Source organism: Hyperolius riggenbachi, chromosome 1 (genome assembly GCF_040937935.1).
Source record: "Hyperolius riggenbachi isolate aHypRig1 chromosome 1, aHypRig1.pri, whole genome shotgun sequence".
Taxonomy (NCBI): domain Eukaryota; kingdom Metazoa; phylum Chordata; class Amphibia; order Anura; family Hyperoliidae; genus Hyperolius; species Hyperolius riggenbachi.
The window spans coordinates 22335892-22361616 of NC_090646.1; the positions used below are offsets into that span (position 1 = coordinate 22335892).

General features: G+C 47.8%; 1 protein-coding gene across 1 annotated transcript; it reads left to right on the plus strand.

The window, feature by feature from the left end:
* The first annotated feature begins 1152 nt into the window (after positions 1-1152).
* Positions 1153-24716, plus strand: LOC137562615 (tachylectin-2-like). The gene is made up of 4 exons (XM_068274127.1): positions 1153-1245; positions 2765-3605; positions 20298-20478; positions 22496-24716. Exons 1-4 carry the CDS (start codon positions 1239-1241, stop codon positions 22691-22693), a joined length of 1227 nt encoding a protein of 408 aa, XP_068130228.1. The 5' UTR covers positions 1153-1238; the 3' UTR covers positions 22694-24716.
* The last annotated feature ends 1009 nt before the right edge of the window (positions 24717-25725 follow it).

A 25725-nucleotide genomic window follows, 5' to 3' on the forward strand; every position in this document is an offset into this window, starting at 1 on the left:
GTCAAATAGTGAAAAAGTGCTGGTGAATCACGGCTATTCCATGATCACGGAAATTATCTGCCCATCACTGGCCTCCAGTATAGCTTAGCTAGATAGGTGGTCAGCCTGCTTGCTCACCCCGAAGTTCCTGTATATCGCTGCTACAGGAAGCTGCTGTCCTGCGTCCTTCCTCTGCACACAGCAGCCGGGTCTCGCTGCTCTGACACTTCTTTGACAAAGGTGAGGAGGTGGGGGCCTGCAAGAATGGCAGCAATTAAATATTCCCCTTTAAATAAATAGGTGAATTATGATTGGCTTTTGTAGGCCCCACCCACTTTTCTGAATATCACTCCCAGTCACCCAGTGCTCAACTGTGCAAAGTTTGAGAACCCGACCATTAACAGTGTAAAGGTGGCCACACACAATACAATTAAATGATCCGATTTTACGGCAATTCGATAAAAACGATCGGATCTCCCGAAAAAATCGAAAGCTTTTTTTTCATTCGACTGAAAAATCCGATCGGATTTCCCGTTTTTTCGATTTTTATCTATCCGGAATGCCAGATATTTTTCTTCAATTTCTCTAAAGATTGTATGGTGTGTGTTAGATTGTCAATTTATTAATATACACATCCTAGCAATTTTCTCAGAGTTTCCAATCATTTTTATCATAATTGGGGAAAAATTGAACATAGGTGTGTGGTACATTGGTCATATTTTTGAAATGTTACAATCCGTCAGAAAAATTGCTTGCAATTCTTAAATTGAACAGATATTTAAAAGAGTGTATGGTGTGTGGCCACCTTAAGAATGGCTGCTGTTTATATTTTCCCATTTAAAATAAACGGCTGAAATTTGTTTTGTGCTCCGCCCACTTTCCCTGGATTTTTCACCAAGTTTGGGGACTCTGGCTTGATTACTGTGAGAATGGCAGCCTTTTACATGTTTTCCATTGATGTGAATGGGTGAAATCTGATTGGCTGTTTGTAGCTCCACTCAGGTGTGCAGGGGGGCCGCGAGACCCCCAGAACCTATCATCCCAGGTAGTAAGGGATCTGTATATCAAGTTTGGTTGAAATCAGTAAAGGCGTTTTCGCGTGACCAGAAACACAGCCCAGGAAAGTTTGTAAACATGCTCTGCAATTTCCTCCCATTTCCTGAGGTGAGGAAAACATCGAGCAGCAGACATCCCGGTGTCATCATCAGCCTACAAGAGAGACTCTCTGCAGCCGCAGGAGACAGCGGACCCGCCTGACCATGACTAGTAAGTACTGCAGAGTTCTGTGTCTGTCTCTTGTGGGGGCCCGCCAGGTCTATGGGACGTCACCACCTCTGTACATGCCATATGCCGACATGGAGGCTACCATACATAAGCCAGCACTGAGACAGACATACAGATATCCACATGCTGAGGGGGATGCGTGTCCTCCACACGCCTGACACACGCTGGTCACATGACCTCCTGGCCTCAGCACTTCCTTCCTGATGGAAGGAAATTCTCACATTTGTAGATACAAACTCAGCACTTTCCAGATCAGCTCTGTATAATGTGAGCAGTAACCAGTGGCGTAGCTAAGGAGCTGTGGGCCCCGATGCTAGTTGTGCAATGGGGTCCCCCCCCAAGCACTCTATGCCTAACAATTGATGAGGCGCACCAAAGACTGCCAATGGTAACTACAGTGTCAGAGGTGCAAGAAGGGGATGTGGAGCAGTTTGTCAATGATTACCACTATTCAAAGCATCTATAGAAGTGATTATTATGAGCACAGGACCAATAGAGAGTTAATACTGTAGTTGATGAAGGGCCCCGATGCGGTCGCAACCTCTGCACCTACTCCCCTGGCAGTAACAGCGCATAACTTCATCTCTGTACATAGAAAACACCACCATCCCACAGTATTCCTAAGAGAAGCTAACAGATGGGCCAGTCAGGGTGCCCATACTTTTCTCGATTTCCAAAATCGGTATTCGGCTGATTCCATCATAATGATCAAATCTGGCAGAAATAGTTCATCCAGAGCGATCAATGACTACCTGGATCGATCAATTAATCAATGCGGCAAGCTGGAAAAATCGAGGTTGCAAGGTCTCAATTGGGAGCACAGTGGTAACAGAGTTTGTTTTCCTGATGACTGACGGACTCCTGACTCGTCTCCCCCCAGGTGTCTCCCCTGGACGGTGCTCAGGCATTGGGCTCACAAGTCCAGAAGGACTCGAATTTGTGATTCAATCGAAGTCTAATGATTTCAGCTGTGACCACAGGCAACGAGGGGTTAACTTACCCAGAAGTCTTCAGTGCCATCTGCGTTTTATTACGCGTCATAGGCGTAATGAAAGCCGCGTTCCAGGACACACTAACGCGCTTCCTTTTTCAAGACGGCAGTGAAGACTTCTGGGTAAGTTAACCCCCCCGCTGCCTGTGGTCACAGCTGAAGTCATTAGACTTCATTTAAATCACAAATTCACTAGCGGTGGTAAGTGTTGCAGGAACGTCTGTTCGCTAGTGCACCTCCACTGCTGATTATATCAGTGCATTTAGCTTTCAAAGGCGGTAAGATAAGATACCTTGTTTTTGTTTATATTTCTTTGGATATACCATGACCTGAATGTTTATACGTACATGCTTACATGCTTAGACTGTGTGTGTGCAAGGTCGCCACAAGGTGGGACTGTGTTTTTTGTCAATGTGGATTTTCAGTGTTATGTGCTGTTGTGTCAAAGAAGCAATAGGCACCAACCATCTTTTGATATATCATGAGAATGTTTGATGTTCTCTTTCCTAGACTTCCTACTGTTTGCCCTTTTCAACAGTGAAATTCTTGTTGGATTGCCTCCTTCCAATCCTTCTGATAACTTTCATGCACGATCTATGAAGCTTGGGAGGATGGATGACGCAGGGCTTGTGGCCTACAGCCCCGACGGGCTCCTCTACGTCGTACGTGGTGCAGATCTCTACCGAGGACCTGTGCCTGCAAGCTTTAAGCAGAATTGGTTTGATGAAGCTCAACAAGTTGGACAAAACGACTGGGATCAGTTCAAATCTATCTTTTTCCACCCAAATGGTCATCTCTATGCTGTGACCTTGCTTGGGAAATTCTATGAAGGCCCACCACCAACCAACAAAGAAGAACCCTGGAATGCCAAAGAAATTGGTGACAATTCATGGGAAACATTTAGCGCTTTGTTTTTTGATGGGAATGGGATCCTCTATGCGGCCGATGAAAGTTACTTTGTGAAAAGAGAGCCACCTACGAGACCAGATGAGCCATGGATCCAAACCAGCACCACCATCGGCTCTGGGAACTGGAGTAGCCTAAATCATTTCATGGCATTTGATCCTGATGGCAACCTCTGGTGTGTTGCCAAAGAGGGTGGAAGGATGTATATGGGCCGCCCCCCAATGATCACCACTATTAATAACTGGATCAAGAGAGTGAAGAGCCTGGGGGTAGATTACCACAACTATGCAGCATTGACGTTTATTCAGGACCACACAATTCAGAGTATTACCAGTCTGGAGTTCCTGGCTGACCGCGGCAGAGTTCTATCAGCCAGTAATGAGGTGGTGGTGGAGAGGGCCTACAATAACAAGGGGAGCAGCATTGACCTGGAGACCACCTATGTGTAAGTAGACAGGCAATGCCAAAACCTTCAGCACTGTCTGTAGGCGGAGAGCTCTGAGGGCCGATTAATCATATGCGACCTTCAAAACTCACTGATGTTCTGAGGACTGGAGCATTGTTTTTGTTTATTTTTTAAGTAAACCTGAGGCAAAAGGGAGGAAAGAATTTTTACTTATGGGGCTGCCTCCAGTCCCTTCTAGTCCGTCTGCTCCCTCAACGGGAAGCAGAAAATTTGGGCACAGGCAGCAAGTGGACTAATTGGACGCCGTCATAGACGCCAATGTATTTTATCAGTATTTGGGCGCGGAACTGGAAATTTGGGCACCCAGCAAATGGCGGGCGCTGGTACAGTGCCCGCTAAATATCGGACACCATGGGCACCCAAATGCCCATATACTGTATTTATAGTGCCTGTGGCGGCACCTGAGAACTTGCTTTTTGGCAGGTAGTTAGTTTGTGCAGGTAGGGGAGTGGTTATGGGTTAGGCGTCAGGTAGGCAGTTTGTGCAGGTGGTGGGAATTAAGGGTTAGGCGTCAGGTAGGCTGTTTGTGCAGGTGGAGGGGTTAAGGGTTAGGCGTCAGGTAGGCTGTTTGTGCAGGTAGGAGAGTGTTTATGGGTTAGGCGTCAGGTAGGCTATTTTTGCAGGTAGGAGAGTGTTTATGGGTTAGGCGTCAGGTAGGCTGTTTGTGCAGGTGGAGGGGTTAATGGTTAGGCGTCAGGTAGGCGGTTTGTGCAGGTAGGAGAGTGTTTAAAGAAAACCTGAACTGAACATTAAAAGTCAAAATAAGCATACACAAGTCATACTTACCTTCCATGTAGCCTACTCCTCAGTGTCTTTCTCCTCTCCCGCGTCCTGTTTGTTCACTGTGATCAAGGGAATTTTCCGACCTCCATTTTGAAAATGGCCATTACCCATAACAGCTTTCTGGTCAGCACACAGTTAAACTGTAACATCGCCCACTTGAGCCATAGGGAAACATGGACATTACTTGGTACATCAGTTTTCCTCTCAGCTATAACTGACAGCAACTGATATTTTACTGACAGCAACTGATATATTTCAGATCTGACAAAATATTGTCAGAACTGGAAGGGATTATTGTCAGAATAAAATGTTGAGCTTCTGAGAGGAACTGATGGCAAGGTAACTATGTAATGTTCATTTGAAGTTACCTCATGTGTTTATTTTAAATATTTTTACTCAGTACAGGTTCTCTTTAAGGGTTAGGCGTCAGGGGGGAGGAGTCTGTGTGAGAGTAGAGAGTTAAGTTTAGCTATAGTAAAATATTGGTATTTAATATCGATATTTAACACTTTATGATTACTGTCAGGGTGCTTGTTCTAAGCACACTGATGGTGAGTGTGAGGACATCTAGTGGTAAAAAAAAAAGGGGTAAAATGGGGTAAGCGGTGAGCGGCATTACTAACCTACGGTGAGCTGCTCCTCAGGCCTCTCATCCTTATGGAGCACGCCATGTTCGTTTTATTTTCCCGGCAGTGTAGTGTACACTGCAATGCATGCTGGGAGATGTAGTCCATGGATTCCAGTACAGGGATGGATCAACCAATCAATATACAATTATTCATTTTTTGGTAGACAAAAATACACGAGTTGCTCTTTTCCACCACTGGCGGCTATGGAGTTCCAGCATATTGAGTGCTGAGCCTTCAGGAGTATTGGGCTGTAACGGTTGGGATGTGTAGGGGAAGCAGGAGATTTGGGCGCATGAGACAAGTGGACAAAAAGGGCGCCCCATTCACTCCCATTCAGGGCCGGATTTGTACTTTTTACTGCCCAAGGCCCACTATCACTGGCCGCCCCATGACAACGGTAGGGTTAGAAAAGGGCTTTCAGACATGAAAAAATGGGGTGGTTAGTGATACTGATAGATCAGGATATCATTTACAAAAAAAAAAAAAAAAAAAGCGGTTAAGGGAGATTAAAAGCTAGGTATCAGTGACATGACTATGTACTTTGTAAAGTGCTGCAGATGTCAGTGCTATATAAATACACAATAATAATATGGTAGGACATTAGACTATGACTATGGTAGGATTGGATTGTGAGCTCCTCTGAGGACAGCCAGTGACATGACTATGTACTCTGTAATGTGCTGCAGAAGACGTCAGTGCTATATAAATACACAATAATAATATGGTAGGACATTAGACTATGACTATGGTTGGATTAGAGTGTGAGCTCCTCTGAGGACAGTCAGTGACATGACTATGTACTCTGTAATGTGCTGCAGGAGATGTCAGTGCTATATAAATACACAATAATAATATGGTAGGACATTAGACTATGACTATGGTAGGATTAGAGTGTGAGCTCCTCTGAGGACAGTCAGTGACATGACTATGTACTCTGTAATGTGCTGCAGAAGACGTCAGTGCTATATAAATACATAATAATAATATGATAGGACATTAGACTATGACTATGGTAGGATTAGATTGTGAGCTCCTCTGAGGACAGTCAGTGACATGATTATGTACCGTACTCTGTAATGTGCTGCAGAAGATGTCAGTGCTATATAAATACATAATAATAATAATAATATGATAGGACATTAGACTATGACTATGGTAGGATTGGATTGTGAGCTCCTCTGAGGACAGTCAGTGACATGACTATGTACTCTGTAATGTGCTGCAGAAGATGTCAGTGCTACATAAATACATAATGATAATATGGTAGGACATTAGACTATGACTATGGTAGGGATTAGATTGTGAGCTCCTCTGAAGATAATCAGTGAAGTCACATGACTACAGTATGCATTCTGTAACAGCACTATATAAATACTTATACTTAGGACTACTTCACACGGGTGACCTGCTGGTCGCTTAAAGGAAACTAGACCTGTGGATAAAAGCAGATTTGATACTTACCCGCGGCTTCCTCTAGCCCCATAAACACGTCTGTGTCCCTCGCCGTCCTTCCACGGTCTGCCGTTCAGCCGCAATCAGCCCCAGTAACTATCTCAGTCGCGTCAGTCTGGGTCTATTGTCCATGGGTGGGAGGTCTGCGCATTCGTAGAAGACACAGACTGGATCCGACTGACGCAATTACCAGGGCTGATCGTGGCTGAACTTTTTGTAGGGCTGGGAGAATGCGTGGGTATCAAATCTGCTTTTATCCACAGCTCTGGTACACTTTAAAAAGAATCTGAAGCGAGAATAAATCTCGCTGATTCTCTTATATATAGCAGGGGCATGTTTGCCCCTGCTAAAACGCCGCTGAACGGGGGTCCCTTACCCCCCAAATCCCCCCCTGCTGTCGTGGATTTTGCTGCTGCTGGAGGCAGAGCTAATGGCTGTAGCTCTGCCTCTCTTGGCGCGTTTATCAGGCGGCGGATCTCCGCATCTCCCCGTCCCTCTCAGTGAAGGCAGACTGAGAGGGGCGGGGAGACGCCTCTCCCCATCCCTCTCAGTGAAGGCAGACTGAGAGGGGCGGGGAGAGGCGGCGATCAGCGCTGACAGATGCACTGAGAGGCAGGGCTATAGCCGTTAGCCCTGCCTCACCAGGAAGTGATCCCCACGCTGCACGGAGGGGATTTGGGGGGTAAGGGACCCCCGTTCAGCAGCGGTATCAGGGGCGTAACAATAGGCCCTGCAGCGCCTGCGCCCGCGGGGGGGCCCGGCCCCCCCCCCTGGGGCCCGCTCGGGGCCATTTTTGGGGGGCTGGAGGGGTGGCAACATGAGGGGAAAGCCTTGCCCACAGTCGGCGGGGAGAGGGGAAGTTCCCCCCTCTCACTCACCTCGGGGCTCTCCCCTCTGCGCTCCCCTCCAGCTAGTGAATGTGTGTGGGCAGAGGGCAGCAGCGGAGGCGGCAGATACATACCTTCTTCCTTGCGTTCCATCGCCGCCTTCTCGCTCTAGCGGCTGACGTCACTTCCGCTTCCGGAAGTGACGTCAGCCGCTAGAGCGAGAAGGCGGCGATGGAACGCAAGGAAGAAGGTATGTATCCCGCCGCCGCTGCTGCCCACACACATTCACTAGCTGGAGGGGAGCGCAGAGGGGAGAGCCCCGAGGTGAGTGAGAGGGGGGAACTTCCCCTCTCCCCGCCGACTGTGGGCAAGGCTTTCCCCTCATGCTGCCACCCCTCCAGCACCCAAAAACCGGCCACGAGCGGGCCCCAGGGGGGGAGGGGGCCCGCTCTGAAAATCTGCAGGGGGGCCCGGTGGGGCCTAGTTACGCCCCTGAGTGGTATAACAGCGTTTTAGCAGGGGCACACATGCCCCTGCTATATATAAGAGAATCAGCGAGATTTATTCTTGCTTCAGATTCTCTTTAAAGAGGAGCTGTTAGGTATAAGGTCTCAGAGAAAATAAACAAATATAACAGTAGCTAAATACTGGCTGTACTTACATTACATATGCATTTCACTGTCCACGTTTGGATTTCACAGAATATTTATATAGTATATGCAGAGAATGATGCTCCTGACAGCCCATGGCAGGTTCCATGTTTGTGAAGCCAAATGTGTCGTCATGTCCTGCCTGCTTCCCTATTCACAGAGGAGCTCGTACAGAATAACACAGTGTGCAGTGAATATTAATGAGCCATGTGGCTAGGAACAATAGCGGACTCCTGCAGTGTACTCTGCCCCGGAGATTTATCTGTGCTGTGGCTGGACTGAGTTAGAAGCTGCTGAAACTTGATCCCGTCTTCTCCTTAGCAGCCGAGGGGAGGGCCCCAGAATGCTTTGCAGTATGGAATGCGGCTTGCGTCTTCCTTAGGAGCTTAGCTTTGCTGATAAGCACACATTAAATGTAAGAGAGATTTTTATCTTTAGTAATGTCTTTTTGGCTTCTGTCTAAACTGTTTAACACAGGAGAATAGAGGTTTAAATTAGCTTCTGCAGCCTGACAGTTACTCTTTAAGTACTGTCTATTAAAATGAATGGACAGCGGTGATACAAGTGGTACCGTTGTTGTCATCTGCCTGGCACTTAGGCGATCCTGCAAGGTACGAGGTGTTAAAATCATTGCATGCTGGGAAACGCAGTCGAAAGCCGCCAATTGCTTTTCTGCTCGCTAGCAGAAAAGCATTTGAGCGAAACGCTGCAGGACACCCCTCTGAACCGGGCCCTAGGGTGACACATTGGTGGAATGTGTTTGGAGAGGGACATACAGTATAATATACAGGAAGGAAAGACAGGGTGAGAGGTGTATAAAGTTTAGAGACTGGAAGGGGGAGGGGAAGAGGAGGTAAGGGGAAACACAGCCAGAGAAGGATGGAATGGAGAGATGGGAGAGAAAAGGAAAGGTATAGTTTTGTGGTGATACAGAAGGCATCATTCTTGGAGGACAGCTAGAGAGAACTGCAGAGAATTATCAAGCTAGCATGAGAAAGATGTGAGGACATTTCTGCTGAGAGCATCTCTCACGGGCTTCCATCATTGCAGGGACCTGTGTCTGCTCTCTTCCTCACCCTGAAAGCAAGGCAGCTCTAGCCTGTAATCTAATGACAGATAAGGCTGCAGTGATTGCTGGTCTCTTCCAGACCAGACACAAGCACGGAGCAGCTTCAACGAAGTTCCAGGCTTGAAGGAAGGGTGAGAGAGAGAGCTCACCAAGGAATGAGTCACTGTAGTACTGGCAGCAGTAGGGAGACACACTTGTGGAAACAGTAAATTCGGGCGCCTGAGGCTAGTGGACAAATCGGGCGCCGCCATTCACTCCTATAATAAATATCGTTTAATGGGCGCCCGATAGGAAAAAAGGGCGCCGGTGAAAAATAACGTTTTAAAAGCGGCGCCCGGAGACTTAATGTTTTATTACTGCTTCTCATGATTACACATTATTTAATGATTTATAATTTTTTAAATATTATTTTTAAACGAAAAACAGTACAATATTTTTTTCAAACATTATTTTTAAACGAAAAACAGTACATTTTTTTTTTTTTACATTATTTTTAAACGAAAAAAACAACAGGGGGGTCTTAGGTTTAGGCACCAACAGGGGGGTCTTAGGTTTAGGCACCAACAGGGGGGGTCTTAGGTTTAGGCACCAACAGGGGGTCTTAGGTTTAGGCACCAAAAGGGGGGTCTTAGGTTTAGGCACCACCAGGGGGGTCTTAGGTTTAGGCACCACCAGGGGGGTCTTAGGGTTAGGCACCAACAGGGGGGTCTTAGGTTTAGGCACCAAAAGGGGGGTCTTAGGTTTAGGCACCAACAGGGGGGTCTTAGGTTTAGGCACCAACAGGGGGTCTTAGGTTTAGGCACCAACAGGGGGTCTTAGGTTTAGGCACCAAAAGGGGTGTCTTAGGTTTAGGCACCAACAGGGGGGTCTTAGGTTTAGGCACCAACAGGGGGGTCTTAGGTTTAGGCACCAACAGGGGGTCTTAGGTTTAGGCACCAAAAGGGGGGTCTTAGGTTTAGGCACCAACAGGGGGGTCTTAGGTTTAGGCACCAACAGGGGGTCTTAGGTTTAGGCACCAACAGGGGGGTCTTAGGTTTAGGCACCAACAGGGGGGTCTTAGGTTTAGGCACTAACAGGGGGGTCTTAGGTTTAGGCACTAACAGGGGGGTCTTAGGTTTAGGCACCAACAGGGGGGTTTTAGGTTTAGGCACTAACAGGGGGGTCTAGGGGTTAGGGGTAGGTACAGGGAGGGTTACTTAGGCACCAACAGGGGGGGTCTTAGGTTTAGGCATCAACAGGGGGGTCTAGGGGTTAGGGGTAGGTACAGGGAGGGTTACTTAGTAATTTTTTTTTTTAACGTTATTATACGTTTCAGTATTTAAACGAAAGATTAACGTTTTTACAATTGCCGATTTAATGCACATTATTTAATCATTTATAACTTTAAAAAACATTAATTTTAAACGAAATACAGTACAATACATTTTTAAACGTTATCCATGCTTATCGTTAAAAACCCGGCGCCCTTTTTTCCCAGCGCCCCTTTTTAACGTACGCCACACTTGTTATGCACAGACACTTGCTTTCTCTCCCTCGATCCCCAGAAGTACACACGCCGACATTAGTTACCCTTCTCTTCTTCCTCCTCGTTTGGTTTGAAACTCCCTCTCCTCAGCCCTCCCCCTCAGTGTCAGAGTGGAGAGGGAAGGGGCGCCCTTTCTGTGCCATGTACGCTGGCAGGAGATACTGGGGCAGGAGCACAGCGTGGCTGCAGACAGCTGATTGCCGAAAAACAGCTGTTCTCTGCTGCCAGTGTGTGACACCCGCCCCAGCTCTCCTATCGGTAGATTTCCGCCCTAGGCATAGAACTAGGTGGCCTGTGCGGAAATCCGGCCATGCTCCCATTATAAATATTGTTTAATGGGCACCGAACAGGGAAAAAAGGGCGCCGGAGATTATTAACGTTTTACAAACGGCGCCCGGAGATTTTTAATGTTTTATAACTGTGCTTGTGATGATTTAACTTTACAAAATGAGCCCGTGACGAATAACGTTTATAAAAATACTAAACATATTTATCCTATTTAATTAAAACATTATTTAACATTTTAACCCTTACTGTTTGTAAAACATTATTATTCACAAAATAAAGCGATCAGTACGTAACGTAAATTCCAATATATTTTTTACAGTCACTATTTGTAAAACATTATTATCCACCCAAAAAAATGATTTACATTTCTTTATTTAATTTTTTTTATTTATTAATGTTTGTAAAACATTATTATCCATGGGGGGTCTTAGGTTTAGGCACCACCAGGGGGGTCTTAGGTTTAGGCACCCCTAGGGGGGTCTTAGGTTTAGATACCACCAGGGGGGTCTTAGGTTTAGGCACCACCAGGGGGTCTAGGGGTTAGGGATAGGTACAGGGAGGGCTTTGGGGTGGTTAGTTTTAGGCACCACCAGGGGGTCTTAGGTTTAGGCACCACCAGGGGGGTCTTAGGTTTAAGCACCCCCAGGGGGGTCTTAGGTTTAGGCACCACCAGGGGGGTCTTAGGTTTAGGCACCACCAGGGGGGTCTTAGGTTTAGGCACCACCAGGGGGTCTAGGGGTTAGGGATAGGTACAGGGAGGGCTTTGGGGTGGTTCGTTTTAGGCACCACCAGGGGGGTCTTAGGTTTAGGCACCACCAGGGGGGTCTTAGGTTTAGGCACCACCAGGGGGGTGGTTAGGGTTAGGCACCACCAGGGGGTCTAGGGGTTAGGGATAGGTACAGGGAGGGTTCTGTGTGAGAGTAGGGTTAGGTGTAGTTTAAGTACAATTGTAATAATACTAATCAACAGTTATTATGAATGTACTTATATTAATATCATTGTTATAAACAATATTTTCACATTTTATTATAATAATAAACGATAAATCAAGATTATTCATAACAATATATAATTATAATGTTTAAACAAATATTACTTTTTTTTTTAACAAACCTAATTATAAGTAGAGGTGTACCGAACGGTTCGCTGGCGAACGGTTCCAGGCGAACATTGGGGGTTCGCGTTTGCCTGCGCTAGGCGAACTTTTCCGGAAGTTCGATTCGCCCCATAATGCACTATGAGGGTCAACTTTGACCCTCTGCATCACAGTCAGCAGGCACATTGTAGCCATTCAGGCTACAGTAAGCCCTGGAGCCCCCCCCCCCCCCCTTATATAAGGCAGGGTCCGGCGGCCATTACAGTCACTCGTGTGCCTGCTAGAGAGAGGAAAGGGACAGCTGCTGCAGACTTTTTCTCTTAGGGACAGATTAGTTAGGTTCTAGGCTGCTTTGCTTGTTCCTGACTGATTAATATTGCTTTTAAAGCACCCAGCAACAGCTCTTTTCAGAGCTCAACCTGTACATTTTTTTTTTCTGACACTTTTGTTGCATGCACAGCCTTGCTAATTGATAGTGTGTGTGCCACTGCCAGCAGCCCAGCACATTCAGTGACTGACTGCCTGTGTGTGTGACAGGGAGCTGCACATTGTACTACCCAGTACTGCATATACCCCAGTACCTGTTGTGTTTACTTAACCCACCTCATCACTGCATATACCTAGCTTTGTGTTGAGTGAACCCAGCTCACTGCATCTAACTACCCAGTACCTGTTGTGTTTACTTAACCCACCTCATCACTGCATATACCTAGCGTTGTGTTGAGTGAACCCAGCTCACTGCATCTAAGTCTAACTACCTGTTGTGTTGAGTGAGAACCCACCTCACTGCATCTTAAGTACCTTTACTGTATACTGTTCAGTGAACCCAGCTCACTGCATCTAACTACCCAGTACCTGTTGTGTTTACTTAACCCACATCATCACTGCATATACCTAGCGTTGTGTTGAGTGAACCCAGCTCACTGCATCTAACTACCTGTTGTGTTGAGTGTGAACCCACCTGGCCACCTCACTGCATCTAACTACCTGTTGTGTTGAGTGAGAACCCACCACACTGCATCTTAAGTACCTTTACTGTTGAGTGAACCCAGCTCACTGCATCTAACTACCTGTTGTGTTGAGTGTGAACCCACCTTGCCACCTCACTGCATCTAACTACCTGTTGTGTTGAGTGAGAACCCACCTCACTGCATCTTAAGTACCTTTACTGTTGAGTGAACCCAGCTCACTGCATCTAACTACCTGTTGTGTTGAGTGTGAACCCACCTGGCCACCTCACTGCATCTAACTACCTGTTGTGTTGAGTGAGAACCCACCTCACTGCATCTTAAGTACCTTTACTGTTGAGTGAACCCAGCTCACTGCATCTAACTACCCAGTACCTGTTGTGTTTACTTAACCCACCTCATCACTGCATATACCTAGCCTTGTGTTGAGTGAACCCAGCTCACTGCATCTAATTACCTGTTGTGTTGAGTGTGAACCCACCTGGCCACCTCACTGCATCTAACTACCTGTTGTGTTGAGTGAGAACCCACCTCACTGCATCTTAAGTACCTTTACTGTTGAGTGAACCCAGCTCACTGCATCTAACTACCTGTTGTGTTGAGTGAGAACCCACCTCACTGCATATAGCTAGCATACCCCCGAGATGGACAAAATGGACAAACCAGGTAGAGGAAGAGGTAGAGGCAGACCCAGAGGAAGGCCACCAGGCACCGGCAGGTCTGTGGCTGTGCGAGGTGGTGTTGCTGTGATTTCATGTGGACCTGCCCCAAAATACAGTGCTCAGAAGAAGGCACGTGCCATCACTTCCCAAAATCGTGAGGAGGTGATTGAGTATTTAACACAGAACACCTCATCTCCCGCAGCCACCAGCGCTACAACAAGCACCACATCCGCTGCATTTGACACTTCGCAGGAGTTATTTGGTGGTGGTGGTGAAATCACTGATTCCCAGCCACTACTGCAACAACAACAAGAAGGCGCAGGTACACCACCTCATACGTCTGAGTTAGGTGGCGATAGTATGGACGTAACGTGTGTGGATGGGGATGATGGTGGACCACCTGAAGTTGGTGCACTTGAGGAGGTGTCTGAGGAAAGCGCAGCTGGCCAGGAGGATTATGATGACGATTATACGGATACCACATATGTTCCCGGTAGAGGAGATGACCAGGGGGACAGTTCAGAGGAGGAGTCAGAGAGGAGTAGGAGGAGACGACTCCATGATAGAAGCAGAGGGAGCTCGTCCTCAGAAACTGGGGGCAGTGTCCGGTGCCATGTATCGCCAGCTATGGCCAGGGAGCACACATGCCCTTCAACGTCAGCTGCTGCTGATGCCACCGTAGCGCCATCACCCCAGGGGGGCTCAACGGTTTGGAAATTTTTTCACGTGTGTGTCTCAGATCGGAGCAAAGCCATCTGTTGTCTCTGCCAGCAAAAATTGAGCCGTGGAAAGGCCAACTCTCACGTAGGGACAAGTGCCTTACGAAGGCACCTGGAGAGAAGGCACAAACAGCTATGGCAAGAACACCTGAGTAAAAGCAGCACTCCTCAAAAGACAAGCCAAACTCCTTCTCCTCTTCCTCCTTCAGGTGCATCGTCTTCATCCACTTTCTCCCTTGCACCTTCACAGCCACCCTCCTCCACACCGCCTCTTCCCTTGAGCGGTTCCTTCTCCTCTGCCCACAGCAGTACCCAGCTGTCCGTAAAGGAAGTATTTGAGCGGAAGAAGCAAATGTCTGCCAGTCACCCTCTTGCCCGGCGTCTGACAGCTGGCGTGGCGGAACTATTAGCTCGCCAGCTATTACCATACAAGCTGGTGGAGTCGGAGGCTTTCCGTAAGTTTGTGGCCATTGGTACACCGCAGTGGAAGATACCAGGCCGCAATTATTTTTCTCAAAAGGCCATACCCAAACTGTACCGTGCAGTTGAGAGGCAAGTGGTGTCATCTCTGGCACACAGCGTTGGGTCAAGGGTCCACCTGACCACGGATGCCTGGTCTGCCAAGCACGGGCAGGGCCACTACATTACATACACAGCCCATTGGGTCAACCTGGTGACCGATGGCAGCAAGCAGGGAGTACGTGGCTGCGCAGAGGACCGACTTGTCACACCTCCACGGCTTGCATGCAGGCCTCTAGCCACCTCCTCTCCACCTGCTATCACCGATTCGCTGTCGTCATCCTCCTCCTCCTTGGCTGGTGCCGCCATCTCCTCCCCAGCTACACAGCCCCAGCACCCCAGGGCCTATGCTGCATGCCAGGTGCGACGGTGTCATGCAGTGTTAGACATGTCTTGCCTGAAAGCGGAGAGTCACACTGGAGCAGCTCTCCTGGCTGCTCTTAACAAACAGGTGGAGCAATGGCTGACCCCGCACAAGCTTGAGATCGGCAACGTGGTGTGTGACAACGGCAGCAATCTCATTGCTGCGTTGAATTTGGGAAAGCTGACACACATACCCTGCATGGCACATGTGCTTAATCTGGTCGTGCAAAGATTTGTGTCCAAGTACCCAGGCTTAGAGGACGTCCTGAAGCAGGCCAGGAAGTTGTGTGGGCATTTCAGGCGCTCTTACAAGGCCATGGCACGCTTTGCAGAGATTCAGCGTAGAAACAACTTGCCGGTGAGATGCCTGATTTGCGATAGCCCGACTCGCTGGAATTCCACCCTGCTGATGTTCTCTCGCCTGCTAGACCAGGAGAAAGCCGTCACCCACTACCTGTATCATTACAGTACAAGGACACAATCTGGGAGGATGGGGATGTTGTGGCCCAACAACTGGACACTGATGCGAAATGCATGCAGGGTCATGGAGCCCTTTGAGGAGGTGACCAAACTGGTGAGTCGCGATGAGGGCACCATCAGCGACTTCATCCCCTACGCCTACTTCCTGGAGCGTGCCGTGCGTAGAGTGGTGGATACAGCTGTGGAGGAGCGTGAACAAGAAGAGTTAGGGCAGCAGGATTCATTGGAGCCATTTACACAGGAACCCGATGTTTCCACCGGCGGCAGCACAGAGGGGGGAGGAGGAGGAAGAAGAGGAGTCGTGTGGGGAAGGAGAGGAGTCATACTCTGATGATGGTGATGATGAGGAAGGTGTTTCTGTGGAGGAGGAAGAGGCGGCGGAAGGAGAACAACCGCGGCAGCCATCACAGGGGGCTTCTGCTGCTCCACGTTCCCGTGGTATTGTTCGTGGCTGGGGGGAGGAAGAGGAGTTGCGTCCCGTCACTGAGGAAGAGCAAGAGGAGATGGAGAGTACCTCTGTATCCAGCTTTGTGCAGATGTCCTCTTTCATGTTGTCCAGCCTGTTGAGGGACCCCCGTATCAAAAAACTCAAGACTAATGACCTGTACTGGGTGGCCACGCTACTAGACCCTCGGTACAGGCACAAAGTGGCGGACCTCTTACCAACTCAACAAAAGGCGGAAAGGATGCAGCACTTGCAGAACAAGCTGTCGATGATGCTTTACAATGCGTTTAAGGGTGATGTGGCTGCACAACGCAATCAAGGTACCACTGGCAGTAACCCTCCTCCTCCCAAGTCCACGCAGGCAAGAACAGGACGCTCCAGCGATCTCAGGGTGATGTCGGACATGCGGACGTTCTTTAGTCCAACTCCTCGCCATAGTCTTTCTGGATCCACCCTCCACCAACGCCTGGACCGGCAGGTAGCCGACTACCTGGCCTTGAGTGTGGATGTAGACTCTGCGAAAAGCGACGATGAACCCTTGGACTACTGGTTGCGCAGGCTTGACCTGTGGCCAGAGCTGTCCCAATTTGCCATACAACTTCTCTCTTGCCCTGCCGCAAGCGTCCTGTCAGAAAGGACCTTCTGGAGGCATAGTTACTGAGAAGAGAAGTCGCCTAAGTCACGACAGTGTTCAGTACCTGACCTTTATCAAAATGAATGAGGAATGGATCACGGAGGGCTACTGCACGACCAAAGACTAAGTCAGTCCACTCCCCACACACAGCATCTCTGCCTGCAGGCCGCTTGACTGCCTTCTCCGCCACTACCAACAGGGTCCAGGACTCTAGGCGGATTCCTGAATTTTTAAGGCCGCTGCTAGCAGCGGCCGCTAGAATAATTTTTCTGGTGCGTGTACATGTGCCCATCCCTCTTCGTGATCATTACCTTGCAGCGGTGAAGGGGCTTGCGCATCACAATGAAGCAATGACCGCCGGCTATTTGAGTGTCTCGGGTGGGGGTGGCACACAAAAGATATTAAGGTCGTTGCTTCATTGTGGTCAGACCAAATTTGATCAGCTGGAAAGTCACTGTTCTGTCATTCAGCTACATCAGCCGGGCAAGCATATGGGCTGAAAAGCCACCATCACCTGCACTCTCGTCACGGTGCGCACCAGTCCAGCACGGCCGTCACTACACAAACGGCTGTTTGCAGTCACTGCATACCTTTCACTGCATCTGTGACTGCACATTATACCTGGCAGTCAGTGCATAACTTGCACTTGAATGGATACACTTTCAAACAATTTAAAAATACAACCATCTAAACTTTCAAACAATTTAAAAATACAACCATCTAAACCTTCAAACAATTTAAAAATACAACCATCTATCATTTTCAAAAAATTTAAAAAAAGGGCAAAAATACTTGCCCTCCGTAAAACATTCTTGGCAAATGCTTTCGACTTGGTTTGTCTTCCGCTGGCTCAAGGGTCCATCTGACCACAGATGCCTGGTCGGCAAAGCACGGTCAGGGCAGCTACAGCATGGGTCTCAGCAGGCTCCCACTTCGGGCCGGAATCCAACCTTCATTCCCCGCGGTGACAATGGCAGACTTGCCCTCCATAACGGATTCCCGTTAAAGGATTTAAAGTTAGTTCATTTCAATTAGGGCCGCAAAAGGTCCTCCTGAGTCCTGTATTGTTATTTTTGGTCACTACCTCGGGGCGGGCGTGCATGCCTACCTGCTTCCCTCCTTGCCTGGATGTGTGGTGGTAGACGTTGATCAGGCTCCAACTCCGGAACGCAATACAAAAGGGAGCTCGTCCTCAGAATCAGCTGGGGGCAGTGTCCGGTGCCATGTATCGCCAGCTATGGCCAGACAGCCAACATGCCCTTCAACGTCAGCTGCTGATGCCACCGTAGCGCCATCAGCCCAGGGGGGCTCAGCGGTTTGGAAATTTTTTCACGTGTGTGTCTCAGATTGGAGCAAAGCCATCTGTTGTCTCTGCCAGCAAAAATTGAGCCGTGGAAAGGCCAACTGTCACGTAGGGACAAGTGCTTTACGAAGGCACCTGGAGAGAAGGCACAAACAGCTATGGCAAGAACACCTGAGGAAAAGAAGCACCCCTCAAAAGACAAGCAGCGGAGAACAACCGTGGCAGCCGTCACAGGGGGCTTCTGCTGCTCCACGTTCCCATGGTATTGTTCGTGGCTGGGGGGAGGAAGAATGGATACACTTTTAAACAATTTAAAAATACAACCATCTAAACTTTCAAACAATTTAAAAATACAACCATCTAAACTTTCAAACAATTTAAAAATACAACCATCTATCATTTTCAAAAAATTTAAAAAAAGGGCAAAAAAACTTGCCCTCCGTAAAACATTCTTGGCAAATGCTTTCGACTTGGTTTGTCTCCCGCTGGCTCAAGGGTCCATCTGACCACAGATGCCTGGTCTGCAAAGCACGGTCAGGGCAGCTACAGCATGGGTCTCAGCAGGCTCCCACTTCGGGCCGCAATCCAACCTTCATTCCCCGCGGTGACAATGGCAGACTTGCCCTCCATAACGGATTCCCGTTAAAGGATTTAAAGTTAATTCATTTCAAATACACAGCAGGGCCTCGAAAGTCCGCCTTCTGTATTGTTATTTTTGGTCGCTACCTCGGGACGGGCGGGCGTGCATGCCTACCTGCTGCCCTCCTTGGATGTGTAGTGGTAGCCGTTTCTCAGGCTCCACACCGGATTCCATCCCTCATTTCCCGGCCATTACCCGGGGTCACAAATGACAGACTTGCCCGCCTCCATATGATTCTCGTGAAAGGAATGTGGTGTCATCTTTGCCCGCCATAACTGGTTCTCGTTAAAGGATTTAAAGTACATTCATTTCAAATACACAGCAGGGCCTTGAAAGTCCGCCTCCTGTATTGTTATTTTTGGTCACTACCTCGGGGCGGGCGTGCATGCCTACCTGCTGCCCTCCTTGGATGTGTAGTGGTAGCCATTTCTCAGGCTCCACACCGGATTCCATCCCTCATTCCCCGGCCATTACCCGGGGTCACAAATGACAGACTTGCCCGCCTCCATATGATTCTCGTGAAAGGAATGTGGTGTCATCTTTGCCCGCCATAACTGGTTCTCGTTAAAGGATTTAAAGTACATTCATTTCAAATACACAGCAGGGCCTCGAAAGTCCTCCTCCTGTATTGTTATTTTTGGTCACTACCTCGGGGCGGGCGGGCGTGCATGCCTGCCCGCTGCCCTCCTTGGATGTGTAGTGGTAGCCGTTGCTCAGGCTCCACACCGGATTCAAACCTCTCATTCCCTGGCCATTACCCGGGGTCACAATGGCAGACTTGCCCGCCTCCACAGGATTCTCATTGTAGCGGTACTGAACAAGTACACAGCAAGTAGAAAATGTAAATTAAAAACAAAACGTAAGCTTTTTAACAATGCCATGCAAAGTTGAGAAGGAAGTCACACATTACCTGACATCACTGAGTGAGGAAGGGCAATCACGCCATGTTGCGCAGTAGTCCAGCATGGCCGTCACTACACAAACAGCTGTTTGCGGTGCGTTACACAGTGAGTTTGGTGTGTCAGTGTGAAGCAGTACTCTAATTACACTCCCTGTTTGATGTATACACATGCAAGATGTTTGAAAGCACGTTAGGCCTGCAATTTAGCATTCAATGTGATTTCTGCCCTTAAAACGCTGCTTTGCGTCACATCCAGATTTTTCACCGGGACTTTTGGCATGTATCCCACTCCGCCATGCCCACCTCCAGGTGTTAGACCCCTTGAAACATCTTTTCCATCACTTTTGTGGCCAGCATAATTTTTTCTATTTTTCAAAGTTCGCCTCCCCATTGAAGTCTATTGCGGTTCGCGAATTTTTCCGCGAACCGAACCTTCTGCGGAAGTTCGCGAACCGAAAATCGGAGGTTCGCGACATCTCTAATTATAAGTTTCAGTTTAGAAACAGGGAAGATTAACAGTTTAAGAATTGCCGATTTCATACACATTATTTAATGATTTATAAATTGTTGAAACACTATTTGTAAACGAAATTCTACACAATATTTACAATGTTTACACCACGCGCCCTTTTTTCCCGACGCCCTTTTTTGATGTACGCTGTGTAGGGATGATCAGTCATTAGCATTGTTGTATTGATCAGAATCGCTCTTTCTCCAGGGTGAAGAAGACATACGAGGTCACCAGCTCCTTCTCTCTAGATGACAACTTCATATTTGATGCGGGAGCCGTGGCAGTTGTTAAAGGCGCAGTTCCAGTTATCACCTCCAGATCTAAGGAGTTTGGTATTGACCGCAGCACCACTTACACCTGGGATCTAACCAAGACCAATACACACAAGGTACCGTGTCTCAATGCTGGGAGTCCTGTGCTTGTGTCCCCGACTCTGCCGTGAGGGTGGGAACAGATCCAGAACTATGATGGGGAGATGTCAATGCTGGAGGCCACATAGAATAATCATGCTGGTGGATTCTCATACGTGGCTCTGCCTCAGAAGTGGAGCTCAAAAGCATGGTGTCCCATAGCAACATGTTTATCCTCCCCACTCTTTCTTTACAAATAAACACATCATCACCTGTTTTACCAAAGATGCAGTCAAGGACACAGGCACTAGTCTGCGCCACACATGTACTATTTTATATATAGAGCAGCAGGGCTGGATGTTTATTAACCTTGGCGGTAATGACGAGCTCAGCTCGTTCATTTACATCGCGATGGATTGCTCAGCCCCTGGAGGGTCTTTTTCCACCAAATTTTCGGAGGGGGTGTAGCTAGCACTTTGCTACCTACATCACCCCTCCAATCGCCGCCGGCCCACTCTGATCCCCCCGATCGTGCTGTTTTATACATACCCCCCGGAGCCCGCGTCGGCGCAGCCTCTCCATTGCCTCCATAGCCTTCAGGGGTGGCGGCGATCGGAACTGCGCATGACGTCATGCCCGATCGTCGCCATAGCAATGCCTGAAGCTATGGCGGAAGTCTCGGCCATCGCGGGATCGCGGCCAGGTAAATATCGCCTGCGGGGAGCGGAGGGAGGGGACAGTGCTGAGGGACTTGGGGGGAAAGTATAGCTAGCCTAGTGCTAGCTACACCAACTTAGACACCTTTTTTTTAAAAGAAGCCACCCGCGGCCGCATTTAATTGAACGCCAGGGTGGTTAATTTTGAGAGCCCATGGGCACCCTGAACTACATCCTGCACAGTAGCTGCATATCCTGATAAGAATATGGGTTGGCATGGCGGACTGCACCGCAGGTGTGCTGGCTGTCACCTCTCCTCCTCGCCCCCTTCCTTCCTCTACCTGCCCGTGCTCACCATCCTGGAGTGGCACTGATGTCACCACTCCCTGAGCAAAGAGAGCTGGATGGGCACGCTGCATGGGACTACTCATCCAACTCTCTAAGCTCCCTCCCCATGGTGACCAGCCATCTCCGCTCATGTAGCATAGAGAGCTAGATGGGTAGGTTCAAAGGTGGCAAGTGTGAGCCCATTACAGCTTCCTCTTGGCTACCAACTCTTTGGGAACCCAGTCCTTACATCCCTCTTACTTCCTCATTTGCCCCATTTTCAGGACTGATGTACAGATATATGTTAATATATGTATTGTTAGATGAATTTGCAGATGAAGGAGGTATAAATTGAGAACTGCAGGAAGCCCAGAACAGAGCCCTGGGGGACTCTGACCGAGAGGGGGGTGGGAGTTGAGGAGGAACCATAGAAAGAAGTTATGAAGGTGATCAGAGAGGTATGAGGAGATCCAGGCCAGGGCACTGTCGCAAATCCTTAAGGACTGTAGGGATTGGAGGAGGAGGGGATGGTCAACTGTATCAAACGCTGAGGAAAGGTCAAGGAGTAGCAGGATTGAGTAGTTGCCTTCAGCTTTGGCAATGGTAAGGTCATTTTCTACCTTGACAAGAGCTGTTTCTGCTGAGTGGGCAGGACTGGAATCCAAATTTTAGGGGTCGAGTAGGGAGTTGGTGCTGCGGTTGTGCGTGATGGGTCTGTGGACCAGGCGTCCAAGGCGCTTTGAGTCAAAAGGGAGGCTGGAGAATGGGCGGTACTTAGGGGGGTGGGAGGGGGGGTCAAGGGAGGGTTTTTTCAGCAGGCAAAGTACCTTGGCCTCTTTAAAAGCTGAGGGGAAGTTGCTGGTGGAGAGGGAGAGGTTGAACAAAGAGGTGAGGGCCGGGGCCAGTGGTTATTATAATCAATATGGGAGATTAGATTGGTAATTTTAGGGCTACTCCAGAAATTCCATTTGAAAAAAAAGTATATAAATATATAATTTACAGTAGGTATTTATACTGTTCTATCCTCACTTTGTCTTGCAGCATCCCTAATTATCACTTTCTGGTGTTCCAGGTGGAATTGTCCAAATCGTTCCCGTCACGGGTCCCACCTCGAAAAGCGGTGAAGGAAAAGTTCATTGTGCAGAAAGCTGTGTTGGAGGTTCCTTTTCATGCCAACGTCACCACACACTTCAATTTCACCACTACGATATCCGGGGTGTGGAAAGGGGTTTGCTACTTTGACCTGCATGTGGAAACGGTTGATGTCTGATTGGATAGAGCAGTCCAGTCCCCATATACTGCATGCACCACCCCTTCCTGTAACCATAGAGAGCATACTGCATGTACCACCCCTTTCTGAAAACATAGAGAGCATACAGTACTCTGATTTCCATATACTGCATGTATCACCCCTTCCTGTAACTATAAAGAGCATACTGTTTGGAAACCCCTTGTGGATGAGAGAAGTTCCAGGAGAATGGCCAAACAAGTTCAAGCTGAGAGAGAGGCTATGGTACCATACACAATTATTCATTTCAATATAGGGAATCAGAAAAACATATCCAAAATCATTACACATCAAAACACGTCAAGTTCCCCTCTTGTCAGCTAAGAAAAGCAAGCTGAGATTGCGGTGGGCACAGGATCACCAATACTGGACAGCTGAAGACTGGGATAGTATAGCCTGGTCTCACCAATCTCCTGCACTCTCTCCCTTCTGCGTCTTGTAAAATGCTGCATGTTTTGTTAACCACTTTTCATTCCTGTTTTTTTACATACATACCGGGGCTTCCTCCAGCCTAAAGCCTTCCTCTTCAGCCTAAATGCTACATTCGCCATCCTCTTCCTCCTACTCGATCCCCCGCTATGGCTCCTAGTAACATCGGTTATTCGGGGCCAGTCAGCTCAGGTGCAGTGCGGCCGTGTGCGCTCCCCCGTTGCTCTTCCATGGCCAGCAGATCAGGCCGAAGGGGGTTGGAGGAAGCCCCGGTATGTATGAATTTTTTTTTTGTTTCATCTCAGGTTCTCTTTAAGAATCCTGTCAATTTTGGCATATACAGTAAGCGGTGTCACTATTGATACAACAATAACTTTATTACCTGCAGTGTAAGTGACACATATGTTGTTTTGTTTTTTTTCAGGACAATCTAGGCTTTCTTGGGGTAATATTGTTTTCCAAGTATAAATTCATTTTCACAAATCATAAATCTTGGGGCCAGACCAGCAAAACTTTAATGGGCATCCCAGTGTCCACAGCTTTCCCTTGCCTACCCCGGGTGACCCTCACAGCGCTGGCAGTGGTGTATCTAATGACTATGGGGCCCATATGGGCCCCTCAGATGTCGGCACTCTTGAGCGATGCCACCTGCCCCTACCCGATGTAGATTAGTAGACTGGGCAATTTCCATTTCCATGCAATGTGCACTGGGTATAGTCCGTGGGCACTGAGACAAAGTCAGAGGGTGGAGACAGGGGCATAACAATAGGGGGTGCAGAGGTAGCCACCGCATTGGGGCCCTCAGGCCAGAGAGGCCCCAAAGGGCCCGCCCTCAACCACAGTATTATCTCTCTATTGGTCCTGTGCTCATGATAATCACATCTATAGATACTTTGAATAGTGGTAATCATTAACAAGCTGTTCCCCATCCCCTTCTTGCACCACTGACACTGTAGTTGCTATTATCAGGTTTTGGTGCGCCGTATCAATTGTGATGTATAGAGTGCTTGGGGGAGCCCATTGTACCACTTGCATCGGGGCCCACAGCTCCTTAGCTACGCCACTGGGTGGAGAAACAATACAGAACACATCAAGAACCACATGGACCCTCAAAAATCAATAGGTGAATTTTGATTGGAGTTTGTAGGCTCCACCCACTTTTCTGAATATTAATCCCAGGCACCCAGTGCCCAACTGTGAAAAGTTTGAGAACCCGACCATTAACAGTGTAAGAATGGCTGCAGTTTACATTTTCCTAGTGACATTGGTATTTGTCTCCTCCCCTTTTTGGTTATGGGAATAAAAAAGTATCCTATATGTTATTCCAGGTAATGTACTATGTGTGTGCCAAATTTCATTCAAATAACTTTCCCATTTATTAGTGTGTGTGTGTGTGTGTGTGTGTGTGTGTGTGTACAAAGTGTGTGTGTGTGTGTGTGTGTGTGTGTGTGTGTGTGTGTACAAAGTGTGTGTGTGTGTGTGTTACAATCAAGTTGTATTGTTTGCACTATCGTGGGCTTATTACGGATGTCAAAATTCATTCAATAAATACATTATTAATATTAAACATATCAAATTAATTGATTTCAGGACGGGGTTTGAAAATCAAGTAGAATTGGTACAGGAGCTGACAATAGTTGTATGTGTGAACACTCCAAAGGACTTGTTTATACAAATGACACCTTATATAAAATTATTACTTTTATAATGTACTAAAATTCACATTAAAATGATATATGAATGTCAGTTTGCATAACAGCTCAGCTGGATGTCGCAGTTGTGACTAGGGAAGGTCACTGAGATGCGAATAACTGATAAGTTGATGCAGGATTTTGAGAATCTGAAAATGTATGGAGCTTGAAATCGACCAATCATCTCCTGCAAAGGTGAAATTTGATTGGTCCATTTATTGTCAAGCTGCATAACTTTCTATACGAAACTTTGCATCAACATAGAATTACAGTTAGGTCCATAATTATTAGGATAGAGACAACTTTATTTTTTCAAATTTTGGGCTGCCATCATTGCCAGCAAAGGGTTTTCTACCAATCAAGCATTAGAAATAAATATTTTATGCCCAGTTATTTAATTTCTCCAATTACCTTTGACCTGAAATGAAGGGATTGTGTAAAAAAATGCTTTAGTGTGCGTACAGACATGCGACTATAGTCGTTTAAAACGATCGTTACCGACGGCATTGCCCGTCGATCGTTCGTAAAAAGTGCACGAACGATCATTAAAACGACCGACCAACGAGATATGTCGTTGGTAAAGAACGATCCATTCTGCCAGATCTTTTCCAACGACCATCGTTCAAAAAGTAATGTCTGTACAACGATCGGTCGTTGATCGTTCGTTCTCAAAGCTTTGCACAAGCTCAAACAGTTCTTTTTGACACTTGTGTTTGAAATCAGTTTATAAATCATGTTGCGCACGCAACGCTCGTTCCAAGATCGTTCGTACACGAACGATGTTCAAAGTAGCCTTTCTTCAAACGATCATTGGCAGATACCTCCTTTAACATTGTTCGTCGTTCAGAACGAACGATCGTTATCGTATGTCTGTACGTACCCTTAGAACCTCAC

Bases quoted from the DNA above. Each gene is read 5' to 3' on its own strand.
- LOC137562615 (XM_068274127.1), top strand. The intron at 3,606-20,297 runs GTAAGTAGACAG...CTCTTTCTCCAG, and splicing joins GACCTGGAGACCACCTATGT to GGTGAAGAAGACATACGAGG. The intron at 20,479-22,495 runs GTACCGTGTCTC...CTGGTGTTCCAG, and splicing joins CCAAGACCAATACACACAAG to GTGGAATTGTCCAAATCGTT.